At 45.6% G+C, this 13,524-nt stretch overlaps 1 protein-coding gene across 1 annotated transcript in view; it reads left to right on the top strand.

The window, feature by feature from the left end:
- The first annotated feature begins 6,908 nt into the window (after window positions 1-6,908).
- MEGF11 (multiple EGF like domains 11) overlaps window positions 6,909-13,524 on the top strand; it is a 134,243-nt gene continuing 127,627 nt past the window's right edge. Inside the window, exons 1-2 of the mRNA XM_025199609.1 lie at window positions 6,909-7,128; window positions 8,879-8,999. Of these exons, the coding sequence (XP_025055394.1) occupies window positions 8,997-8,999 (3 nt within the window). The 5' untranslated portion in view covers window positions 6,909-7,128; window positions 8,879-8,996. The remainder of the gene's footprint in view (window positions 7,129-8,878; window positions 9,000-13,524) is intronic.

Genomic DNA, 13,524 nt, shown 5'->3' with positions numbered 1-13,524 from the left:
ACTAGTTTCATGTTGTGACCCCTAGTTCTTAGTTTTAGTTGTAGGCTCCCAATGCATTTGTCTCTCCACTTGCAGAAACTCTACATATTCTTTTTTCTTGATGATTGTAGCATCTTTTTCAGCCTGTAGGGACAGAGCAATGAGCCTGACCATGTGATCTTGTCTTCACCGTCTTGGTGGGGCTGGGAGTAACTCATTGAACCGGGAGTGCCGTTCCTTAGAAAGCCTGGCATGTAGACAGAGTTCGCTGTTATTTTGCAGTCACATGTCTTGGCTGTTTCTGTCACTGCGCATTTGTGCAAAACTTTGTGAAAGGATTTCCCTCTGCTGGGATTACTTTGATGACAGCCCTGATTTATGAGGCGTGCGTGGAACACTGTTGGCATAGAGAGTCTGACAGGTTGAGCTTCGAGCAGATCAGAAAGCGATTTTGTAACCTGCTGGCACAGCTCTTCGAAAAAAATCTTGGGGCAACTTCTGATGCTTATGAACGTGGGGGATGAAAAGGGTGGGTGACAGCCAGGTGTACCGGGGTGTCATCGGCCACTGGGAAAGGATTTCTGCTTTGTGAATCTAGCTTCTTGCCCTCCTGGGCTTCTCTTGTTGAATTGTGCCAGACAAGGAACTGGTGATAAACGGGGGTAGAGGACAGTTAGATACGAAGATGCAGTGTTGGCTGATTTTTGCTCTTGGACATCATGTAGGACTTGAAAAGGTAGTTGATTAATTCTTCACGCCTGATGTGCTGGCGTCTTTTTTGTTCCTGTTTCTCAGTGCCTTGAGCCAAGTATTCCCAGCCCAATGCACTCGAGAAATGTGCAGTTGTGCTCCAAAGCTGAGGTAGAAAATAGATGGAGCACTAAATTCCTCCCTAAATTATACTCGGGCAGTCCCATTAACTTTAGCGGTGTGACAGATGATCAGTTATATTAAGTACGAGAAGTGACCCTGGTTTCAAAATATCTACTAAATCACACATGGTTAAACCTTCTTTACAAGCGGCTTCTCCTCTCAGGTTCAAGCAGTTTAATCTAACTTGTTATCTCTTTTCCTAACCAAACTAGTGTTTTATTTTCAAACTGAATGTAGAAATGGCCCCAGAGGCAGATCTTGGGCTCAATTCTGCTCTCAGTCGTCTGGATGTCAGTGAAGAGTAATTCCCATGAAGTCTACACGTGCTCCCGACTGTGCATTTGGTACTGCACAGTCCCAATGGCACATGGTTATTTTTAAATACTACAGTGCCATAGTGATGAGGTACAGTGACGTAGTGTTGGCATCACGGTTTGTGCCTGCTGGCACTACGTTGCTTTAGCATCTCATGTAGACACACCCGGAGTAACTCCAGATTGGCAGCAGTGTAACCCTTGGCTGAATTTGGCCCTGGGCTCTTCAATTTGCCTTTGAACGCTTGTCTATACGGTCCCATTAACTGTAGCAATGTAGTTTGGTCACTTCCCTGTACAAAGAGACACGGCCAAGGTTACGGTAGTGAGGGCAGATAAACATGGCGCTTGAGGCAGGGGTTGTGGTGCTGCTGAGGGATAGGTTGCTGCTTTCATGTTAAGAGTATGTCTGCAGGGTGATGATGATGGATCGTAAGAACGCTCTGGACTTCCTCTCATTGGAGTAAGTTATTTGATGGATGGCAGAGCTGGGAAATCATTATATTCACTTGTTAAATTTTTAGATCTGTATGTTTGCATCCTCTTTGTCCAACATGTGCCGCTACAATTGTCATCAGCAGGCCCTCAATTTGAAGATGATCTCTACCATGGCTCATTGATGGGTCTTGTGGCTGCTTAAGAGTCCCATTCTTGAGCCACAAACATGACCACAGAAGTTGCCGGTTGTCCCGCATGGGAGGGTAGGCTGTAGACCATCATTTCTCTCCCTTTCCTTCCTCTGCACTATCTTCTCTGCTTTGAGGGTGAGACATTTTACCTCAAAAGGGCAGCCAGTTGGTTGAGGTTGTAGTGCCATTGGAGTTGGTTAGCAGCCAGCTCCTCCCTTGACATCAGCTTCCATTTTCTTGAGGTCTGCCTTCAGTGTGTCCTTGTAGCATTTTCTCTGGCCACCATGAGGTCTCGGGCCATTACTAAGCTGGGAGCAGAGCACTTGTTTTGGAAGTCGAGAGTCAGGCGTCCACACGGTGTCTGGCCCAGAGAAGTTGGTGCTTGAGGATCGCTGACTCAATGCTTGATAACAGCGGCTTCAGCAAGGAAGCTGCCATGTGTATGGCGACCTTCCCATTTGATGTGGAGGATTTTCTGGAGGATGCTACACTGAATTTGGGTGGATCTATTGACCCTGGACACAGTCGCTCACCAGTTGTTCCTGGAAGAGAATATACCCAAGTTTGGGAGTGGACGGGTTTCTCAAACATCTCTCTATGCTGTGCTGTGAAACTAAGCTGGCAGTGAGAGCAGACAGGGTAACAATGATGCGCGCCACGGCAGCTCTCCGTACGTAATGCACGTCACAATTATCAGCCTCTTAACAAGGTAATGAAGTTTTTGAGAGGGAAGTATCCTGCACTGTACTGAGCCATGTTTTCCTAAAGACATGAATCACTCCCCCATTGTGCTATCATATGCAGACAACTGTGATTATACTTATGCACCCAGCATCATCCTTTACAAAGCTATATTCATTTTTATGGGTGGCAATTAATCTATGGTGATATTTCTGAAGGAGAGTAAGTGAGTGCATTTGCTAGGGGATGTTAGTATGTGACCTGAAATATGGCAGCTTCTGTTAATGCAGTATTTCCCAAGAGAGCGCTAGCCTTCCAGGCTCATCCTTCACGGTATTGACACACACGCATGCAGTCTGAAGGAAGCATTTGTACCTCCCTGACACTACTGCTCTTGGGTTGCCTCTCATTGATGCTGCGGTTAAGGTCCCTGCATTGTCTTGAAGCTTTTAATGGCATGTGCATTTACAGTCCAGCTCTTGCATAAGCTTTGATCAGCTTTCTTATTCACACATTGTTGCTGTTGTTATTTATCTCTATTTCAATAGCACATAGATGTGGCAGCCAAGGCTAAGGCTGGGTTGTGCGAGGTTCACACAATACTTTACAGATACAGTTTACAATGGCCAAACAGCTCACAGCACAGAGGTGTAATCCTGTAAAGTGCAGAGTATCCTGGATTCCTAAGACCCTGCTGTCACAGGGAGATGACTTTGGGGTTTCTACTGGGGCATTTATTGGGCTTTTATAGCCTAAATTCCATGTAGAAAGGTCCTTCTTTGTTTTTGTTTTTTTTACTTAAGCCGTCATTTGCCCCTCTTGTTTTATTCTCAGCCTTGAATGGCAGGTCCTCCTGCAACCAATGATGCACCTGAGCAATCAGACACACAAGTAGTCCAGCTGAGCTGGATGGAGCTCCTCACGTGTTTGCAGTGATCTGGTCTTCAGGTTACAAATTCTCTGCAGGCTTGGACTCTTGTCTGTCTCTGTCTGTGGACCGGTCAGCTCAACAGGAGGCCAAGAGTATAAATATGACATGTCATGAGGTTAGAGGCAGCTGCCAGTGGGACAGATGGAAGTTGAGAATGGCTGGCTTTGAATCAGATACGTGGATGCCACAGGAAGCTGAGTCTGGTTTACAACAATCCTTCTAGTGGCTCCATTGTATGACATGGCAGGTCTGCCTCTCGGTAAGGAGCAAACAACAGGAGCAGAGTCACTTTTGAGGTACCAGGATTTTGTTGTTGAACTGCCCAGATATTAAACTTGCAAGGACACGATCCCTCTATCACCAGTTTCAAACCAGTTCATCTGCAGGAGGCCTTCCGCCAACTTCCACTGAAACCAGTCAGTAGTCAATGAACTGATGCTGAGTGAAATGACCCTGCTGCTTGGGTGAGAGATAGGGATTGAACTGGAAACCAGTGGATGTAAAAGCTTGAGCCTTTACTATATGACATGAAGGAGTAGGTTGGCAAACCCAGAGACAGCAGCAAACTCAGATATAGAGGTGAGACTCAGCCACTGGAGAGTGACAGAGAACCACATAGTTAGCCTGGGATAATTCTTGGCAGGATTTATCACCATTTCTGAAACTGTGGTTAAAACCGGCTGGTAGTTTTATAATGCATAAAAGGTTCCCTCAACCTCCAAAACAGTTGGATCAGGCTCTTACAGCTCTGTAAATAAAAAACAATCCAGGCCCATCTCTCTCCTCTTCGGTGTTTTCCATGAAGAGTCAGCTGCTTTTTAATTCCTATTTTTATGCCATCTCCTCAATAAGTTCCAATGAAATTCACATTCTCCATATCTATCTCGTGTGCCAAGCTGTTTTATTTCATAGATAATTAAAGCATTTTGGCCGGCTACCCCAAGCTAGACGTACGGAGTGATGCAATGTGTGATCATTGATGCATTGTGTTTAAAAGCCTTTGGAAAATGTATCTAGCTGCCAGCTGGTTTCCCGGCCACTACAGGCTTTCTTTATTATCACAGTTTTCAAAAGAATATATATTGCACCTTCTTAGAGAAATAGCTAACCCCCCCTGTGCACCTTGGTGAGCAAAGCATGGAGTCTGATCAGAGGAAGCAGAAAGGAAGGAAGAAAGAAAGGCATGATAAATATATGGATAATTAAAGTTTGATGTGTACATAAAGCTTAAATAATACTACAATGGTATTTAGAGGACCGATTTGGACTAGACACTGTATAAACACAGCAATAGGCATGACAGCTAGTTTTCCAGTCTTGCAAAGGTTTCCAGAATGTTTCTGTCTCCTCCTCATTTCCCTTTCCACCTCGAAACATAAGAAAGAGTACAGGCACTCCTCACCTAACGACCGAGTTCCGTTCCTGCGACTAGGTCGTTAAGCGAATTGGTTGATAAGCAAGGAGCCGCCCCTTGATACTGCGTGCCTTGGCTTGAGACGCCGCGCTGGCGTTTCCACGACCAAAGTTCTCGTACTTACGACCAGTTCTCACTGGTCGTAAGTCCACGCGGTCGTTAAACAGGTAGGACGTTAAGTGAGGAGTACCTGTATGAGAGAATTGCCAAAATATAAGAAAGGAATATGAGGTCGCTCCCTAGCTAATGGCAGTGACACCTACCTGGGCTGTGGGACACCCTGCTCTAGTAAATGTTGAATTATATTCAAATATTGAATTATATATATGAAGTGGAAAGAGGTCTGATTCCAGGAGGAGTGGCTCCTGCAGAGCCCTGTGGTCCAGGCATTCATCAGAGACGTGGAAGACTGATGGTCGAGCCTCAGAATGAGGCAGAACAGGGCCCAGACCCTGGCTCTGCTGTTCCAGGGGCACTCTCTCCCCACTGGGCTATTTGCCCTTCTGGAGCAGATTGGGTCTCCTCTTCCACCCCCACCCTGCACGTGAATGTGTGTGCTTGTCTGTGTGCATGCACTGTCGGAGAAGCTGTCTTTGTCAAAACTGGTCCATATGTACCAGACTCAATTTTAGTTTCAATGAATTGGCATTTTATGGCAAGAAGCCATCCCAGGGAGATTCCCGATCTGTGGTAACAGACAGGCTCTCTGCCCTTATGCAGCAGTGCCTGGAAGGTTTTCTGAAACCACGTATGAAATAGAAACATAGCCACATTGCACACAGGTTCCTTGTAATAACTGATGACACATAAATGGAGCTTTAGTTTTCTGGGTGCTCAGCTATGAATCTCTCCCCCTGTAGTGCACAGGGCTCTGGTTACCCAGCCCGGTGCATGCCTGGGATAGATGGCAGCAGCCCCTTTTGAAGTCAGTGGAGTTGTGTCTTCTCTCAGGTTGATTTTGACCTGCTGTGCTTCTGCTCAAGAATTGCATTTTTTAAGATCATTAATGCTGGCTGAATACTTGCCTTCCTCTGCTCCCTTTGCTGGAGTTCCTCACATCAAGCAGTTAATATCCCACTTTCCTGGAAGCAAAAAGAGAAAAAGTAGGAGAAGCCACATGGCTGCATGGAAAAGGCACGGAGGGCCTAAGGCTGTTTCGAGAAGGGCTTCCAGTGACTGGGCTTTACATGAGAAGTCACGAGCCTTCAGTACCTTGCATGTGTTGCTTGTGTGAGAGGAGTCATGAATGTCATTTGTGGTTTAGCATGTGCGAAGGGCTTGCGGTCTGTTATAACAGCTATACAGGCAGGACCACACCAACAAGCCCTGCTAGTGAAGACAGCACAAGAATGCTGGCTGGGGCAGCTTCAACCAGTTCCCCAAACAGAGTAGCCAGCTTAGGGTAGTCTCTCTCCTCGGGCATCTGCCGGCAGAGCTATGTCAGTCGGAGGGTGATTTCTTCCGCCTCACCGCCTAGCATCGCTTTGCTGGCAGAACATGGAAGTGCAGATCATGTTGCAGAGCTAAACTTGTTCTTAGAAATCCAAGAAACTGGAGGCAGAAAAATGGTTAGATCCATCTGCACCTCCCTTGGCGAAGGCAGGAGAGTTTCCTGCAGCCCCAGCCCCAGGACAGTCCGTGTCAAACCAAATCCAGTGTCTTAATGACTTTAAATAAGTAGTAGGGGTGGGATCCTGGCTCCACTGAATCTGATGCCAGTTTGCCAGTTACTTCCGTGGAGTCAGGATTTCACCTTCCACTGCATGTTTGCTCCTTCCAGCTTTCTCAGGCTCACCAGGAGACAGGATATTAAAAGATGGGGGACCTGATCCAATAAAGCACTTAAGCACATGCTTAACTTAAAGCATGTGACTTGTGTTATAGTCATATGCTGAAGTATGTTGTTGGAGCAGGGTCTTAACTAGAAGGACGTTTGAGAAAGGTCCTGTTCTTCACCAAGCCTTTTTCCTTTGCTTACCAGCCAGAGTGCGAGAGGTTGGAACAAGACTATATAAATGCACTTACCTAATCATCTCAGTAAATGAATGCATCTTTTACAGGTTGTGATAGCGATCACTGGGGACCCCATTGCAGCAACCGCTGTCAGTGTCAGAACGAGGCTCTCTGCAATCCCATAACTGGCGCCTGTGTCTGTGCAGATGGGTACAAAGGATGGCGCTGCGAAGAGCTCTGCAACTCTGGGACTTATGGAAAGGGCTGCCAGCTTAAATGCCAATGTCAAAACGGAGCTACCTGTGACCATAAAACAGGAGAATGTCATTGTGCTCCTGGATACACAGGGGTATTGTAAGTTCAATGACAGGCATATTTTACTTTGCATCACTTAATGGCCTGGTTTCGACTTTTTAGTACAATGGGTATTTGATAAAATGTACACATTTGATTTATTTGCCTTTTTCCCCTCTCTTTCTAGAATTCAGGTAACAGGATTTAAGGGAGAGTGAGCAAGGGAGTGGTGCTTTTCACTGCTAATTGCTGCTGTCGAGTATGTCAAAATCAAATATTGGTCAAAAGAGGGATTAAAAGTTCAGGAGATTTTCCAGCTAGTAAAACTGCTGTAGCTGTTCCTAATTTCAGTGTAAAGCAGACACCAAAGCAGAGTTCTGTGCTTACAAGCAATTGGATGTACTTGTTAGTGACCCAAGGCAGTGCCAGACGTGACTCCCCTTCCTCATCTTATTTGACTTTCCATCTAACTGAGGCAGCATTAAAGCTAACTAGATCAGCTTGCTGTCTGGGCGGGAATTGTTAGTGTGGCAAACAGGGATTTAGCTGTGTGACTCCCATTAACTTTAACGAGAATCATGTTGCTAAATCCCTGTATACCACGCTCAAAGTTTACCAGGAGGAGTCACAAAATCTGCATATTAATTTTAGAACAGCCGAGCAATAGCTTCTTGTTCAAAATTGCCCTCAGTGTAACATCAGTGCTCATTAGAGATCTTGCCATCATTTCAGAAGTAATTATGCTCTTCAAAATTATTTAAAGGAAATAAAAAATAATAATTTTTTAGAGGGAAGTCTATTTTGTTTTCTGAACCACTTTGGAAAGCTGTTGCAAATGTCTGGCTTCTTTTGCAGTCTAGCCTTTGTTGGCCAGAGCAAAGGAAAGAACATGTATGCCAGAATAAGCATTATAGAAAAAAATTGATAAATTAACCTGAAAAATTAGCTCTGTATCTTTGAATATCTTCTTATGCATCTAATTTCCTTGTGACCTTATGACTTCAATCTGGTAAGCCCTTAGCGCCGAGGGGTCTGTTTATATCTCAGTAGTCTCGGTGACTTCGACACAGCTACTCAAACTGCTAAGTTTCTCCAGAGCCAGGCAATAACATGCTTTATTATGAGTATCTCTGTTTGGAGGCCTAATTTGTTATTTGCTTGCGAAGAACCTGTAATCTGTTAAAACTGACAGTACAAGGAAGAAGCAATCAGCATAAAGCCTATGAACCACTTAAGTTTTATGGAAGCCAGGGAGTCTTTGCGTTGACTTGAGTGGCCAATGGATGAGATCTTAAGGGTCACTTAAATGGTGTGTGGCTTTTTGGCAGTCCTTTATCAAGGGATGAATTTCACCCCTGAACGCTGACATTTTGTAGCAGCATTGGACAAATGTGATACTTCAGCCATTCAGCATTTTAATTCTGCCAGTTTATTTTGTGAGAAATGAATGAGATGGGTATATCTCATCATCAAGCTTCAGAGTCTTGAACTTGCCACACTACCTCTTTACTCACATGAGTAGTCCACTTGAAGCCACTGAGACTTGGTGCATGAATAAAGATTACACACTTGAGTTAGTCTTGCTGGCCTCATTCTGCAGAACACAAACACAGCATCCTGGAGAAGCTCAAATGTTGCAAATCTTGACTAATTGATTTTTACAGTTGATATTGCCCTTTGGAGCTCCTCAAGCCTTGGATGATTTGCTTGAGCACTCCCAGGATGCCCTGTGTTGTGGACTCTCCTCATTTGCAGCTTCCTGTTTGCTTGAAAAACGCTCATTTGCTTTTGCTTCTTCCCTACAACACAGCTGTGAGGAGCGTTGCCCTCCTGGCAGCCATGGAGCTCAGTGTGAACTGCGCTGCCCGTGCCAGAACGGAGGGATCTGTCACCATATCACTGGAGAGTGCTCCTGCCCCGCTGGATGGATGGTATGTAACAAGTGCCCCCTCGCCACACATGTAGATCTAGGGGGTGGAGTTAGGTGGAAAGTATGCGCTGATATGCTGACCTGGCTGTGCTTATGTTGTCATACATGCCTGCTGTCTCTTGTCATACATAACTGTATGTATGTATGACACTTTGGGGCAGGGACGGCACATAACCCATGATGGAGGCCCTTTGGTACCGTGACAATACAAGCAAAAAAATAACAGGTGGCCAGCCTGCAGCATGTGTGCACTAGTGGCAGGGACAGCCTCTGTGTGTGGCATGTGGAAGATCAGGAAGGGGACAGTGGCAGATAAAGCAAGGAGCAGAGAGCAGAACAGCAGATCAGGCAGGGGACTGGAATCCACTTGCCCTTTAGTGAGGGTGTGGGGTTAATTAGTGGTGTGCATACCAAAAAGTTGGGACCACTGAAATAAATGATGGGAAGAAACTGTGACTAGCCCCTAATGTGCCTGTGCATGGGAGGAGGATGCCCTTGGCTTCATGTAGCCTCCCAGCCCAGGCTGTGGAAGAGAGAGCAGGGGCTGCAGGCCCAGCACTACCACACCTGAGCAATGCAGAGAGGAGTGAGCAGAACCTCCAGTCTCCCACACCATCACAGCTGAACCAACATGAAGGGCGCTCTGCCAAGCACTATGGCTTCATGTCCCCCTCCTTGTCCCCACCCCCGCCTCCCAGATTCCCATGAGCAAAGGAGGGGAGCAGTAGGGAATCTGAGCTCTTTGAGTTATGGTCCATCCTTGGGTTGTCTCCTGTGTTCTGGCACTACACGTGGCCTTTACTCAGGGCAGGGAGCAAAAGCTCAGCTGAACACAGTCTGCATGCTGCATTGTTTCCATGGCTGGAAGGGAAGAGAGCAGGGGGAAGCAAAGAGAATGCCAATGGCTCCAGCCAGCTATAGCGCAGAGAGAGTGTACACAGGGATCCAGAGGTCAGGTCAGTGCTCTAGTCCTGACTCAAGCATAATTCCCGTTGATTTGAATAGGAGTTTTGCTTGCCTAAGGAGCTGGCTTAGAGAAAACCTAACCTTTACTCGTGGCAGGAAAGCAAGGCCAAACATTTAAAAAATCTCCAACTTTACAAGTGATGTGATAATTAGCTCTCTGGGTTTGCCAAGTCTCCTGGCCCACACACCATTCAGCTTTGCAAAGTTTCCTGGTACTTTTCCAGTATTTAACAATTAGTTCCTTGACAATTCTGCTGAATTGCAATGGAAACAATGCCAGGCATTTTGCAAAATACCTAGAAGATCCTCAAGATATTCACATGTGACAGCAGGTGCTGAGGCCTGATCACCCTTCAGATGTCCAGGAGCTGAGGGATGTTTGTGTAATACTGTCTCTGTAAGGTATGTTGTGTGTCCTAGTGTGCTTGGGGGAAAGCGGTCTTGTACGGCAGACGCTGTGTTTAGAGTGCTGCCATAGAGGAGGGTGATACAGTTCCATCCTCTGAGACACAAATGAGCATCCTTGCCTCATTTTCCTAGATGCATCACAATACTCTGATTCCCTGCAGCCATAATACAGATCATTATCCTCATTGTCAATAGTCACAAGCCTGTAGGGTAAAAAAACCTTGTGTTTTGGTTGAAAGACAATAGCCCTAAATGTCCTCCCAGAGTCAGTGAAATAGAGTCAGGGGAAGGATGGATATAGCCCAGGAGGTTATGTCTCCTCCTCTCCCTACCACAGTGGTCGGCTGATAGACTGAGGGCAAATTTCCTTCTTGTGTAAAGCGGTTCACCTTCATTGATTTCAGTGGAGTTGTGCCAGCTTCTGCCATAGGGAAATTGGACCCAAAGAGGTAGGGAAGAGCCAGATGTTACCCAGAAGACAACTTGAGGTCCAGAACCAATTGCACGCTTTGCTTCTATTTAGCTTCTCAAGGACATTTTGCTCAAGGAGCTAGTTCAGGGTAAAAGTTGCTTTTCAAATGATTCTGGGGGCAAGTTATAAGGTAGCACAGGGTAGTGACATACAAGAGAACCAGCCTTTGACAAACTTTTCAGCCTGAGCTATTCTGTAGGGAAGACATCTCAGGGATCTCTCTGCTAGGCCTCTCATGGCCAAAGTGATTGGAGAGATAAATGATGGTGCAGGTGGAAACCAGTCAAAAAAAAGGGCAAAGTGTTATTACAGGGAAATGTACCCTGATCTGGCAATCACTGAGTGGGCAAAATATGTTCTGTCCTAAGGGGTGGTGTAGCTAACAGAGAAAACAGGCAACACTGCTGTTTTTCTCAGGCTGGCAAGCAGTGCTGCCATATCACAGTTCCCCTGAAGGTTGATCAATAAATGGATAAGCATCAATCTGCCAGCCACCGGGGTTTTTTTTATTTATTTTTATGTCCTTAGTGCTCCCCTAATATTTGTATTCAACATGCTGGGGTTTTTGAGAGTCTGAATTGATTCCCCCCGGCTGCTGGTGGCAGACTTTTCTTTGTGGGGTTAAAATATTATTCAAGAAATAAGAGAAGGTAGGGAAGGATCAGACAGTTTTAGAAACCTTGAAAGGGGGAAGATGGACCCTAGAGGAGCAGGACACTGATGCTGCAGACCTGATACAGCCATTTTTACTACCCCGTTTGTGCCTGGCCACTTGCAGCTCAGAATTTTCCCCACAATAGTTAGCAGCCTGGAGACACTATCGTGAAAACTCGATTGCTGGTAGCTCTGTCCCCTGAGAAAAACTGGGAGTGAAGAATTGATGTGTTTGAACCAAGCATAACTGAAAATTGAAGAGAGAGATCAAGTATTCTGGGAGAAGAAACTGAAATTATAAGTAGAAACACTCAACTTGTAAATGTTAAGATTTTAAGTTTAAAGGGTTTCTCCAGGGTTTTAATGAAAGGCTGGAAATTCAGTAGACAGAGAGAGAGGAAAAACTCATTTTTTTTCTTTATGGAGTTTTAACTCGTGGCGTTTGGGATGGTTTGTTCAGCCGGACGCCAGTGGGCTATAAATGAGCAGGAGAGATGGGAATGCTAGATTGTGTTCAGTTTATTTTATACTGTTGATCGTCTTCCTTTGACATCAGGAATTTTACTTGCAGATTATACAGCTTCAGACGATGCGTATACGTACCATATATACTCAGCACATAGGAGAGAGAGAATTCTCCCTGGATTTACGCAGGTTATTGCTCCCGGACCAGCCACAGCTCTGTGCCTTTCATGGTCCCCCGGGATGCAGACATGGGAGTGATTAATGACAGCGTAGCTCCCTGAGGAGCTGTGGTGCCTGGATGTGGGAGGGTAGGCAGCGAGTTGGCTGGGAGATGTTCCAGGGAGAGAGTGTCTGGCTTCCTCTTGGATCTGCCTCCCTCAAAGGCCGGTGTTTCTACCTCATGGGCTGCCCTCCACTCTACAGCAATCATCAGCCAGAAACATAAGGATTTATAGTAACTCAGTGCATCCTGCAGGTTATTCACCTTCCCGTGGGTTTTTTACTAGGGCAATATGTAGCCCATATCATAAAGCTGGTCAAGAACACGTGGTTTCTAGTGCTTGTGTGTACTGGGCATTGCATGCTCTCGTGTCTGTGGGTTTGGGCGTTGGGTCCCTCTTGGCACCATGTAGGTTTAGGTCCACAGGCAGGGCTCTTTGGATTGCCCTGCCACGTCAGAGAAGACCTGAAAATGGCTCCCTGCAGGGCCCCCGAGACCACTCATGAATGCATTAGAAGGGTTAGATCACTGCAGAGCTAATGAAAAGGGATTTTTTGCTTTGAGTGTCTGAGTGTGCATCGTCCGCAGTAATCCGCAATGAGGAACTGAGCCCCTCTTCCAGTCTCAGCCCTTCTGCCTAGTGGTGTAATGTTAGCTTTCATGCAGCATAGCAACATCCTAATTTATTTATTTTTCTTGTTCCCTTAAATGTCTGGGCTTTAAGAGGAAACTGTTTTGGGGTTGTTTTTTTTCTATTTGTCTTGCTGGTTTGTGTGGCTTTAAAAAAAAAAAAGAAATAATAAACAGCAAAGGGAAAAAAAAACCCAAAAACCTCTTTTCTCTACTGCAATGTGGTAATAATCCTAGGAAACAATGTCAAGAGCAGAAGCCAGAGAGTTTGGGGTCTTAAAAAAGGTGCTGATGGAATGAACTTTTCTGATTAGACGCATAAACAGCAGGAAACTTCGGTCTGACATTTGATCCTCCAGAGAGGGAAGGTTTGGATTCCCTGAGCACATATTAATGCAAAAAGTATGCCTAAAGATTCATTCGGCTCCAGGGGGATGCCTCTCAGTGCATTGCTTTCTCATCATTTGCTGATAGAAATCCTGTTCTTTTTGAGACATGGAGAGAAAATGCATTTATTATCAAGATAAATGGATACCTACCTTTCTAGATATATAGTGTTGCTTATTACTCACGTCAAGAGACACAAGTTTGTTACACTCGGATCTGAATGCTCTTGAATTGAGGCCAACCTGTCTCTTTTACAGCCAGGGAGCCACCTATCACCAGGTCAGGAAGGCTTGAGGTGTCTGTTTTATGATTACAGGGAAGAGA

The sequence above is a fragment of the Alligator sinensis genome, unplaced genomic scaffold (assembly GCF_000455745.1).
Source record: "Alligator sinensis unplaced genomic scaffold, ASM45574v1 scaffold210_2, whole genome shotgun sequence".
NCBI classification, from domain to species: Eukaryota; Metazoa; Chordata; order Crocodylia; family Alligatoridae; genus Alligator; species Alligator sinensis.
This window is presented reverse-complemented; position numbering and strand designations above follow the sequence as displayed.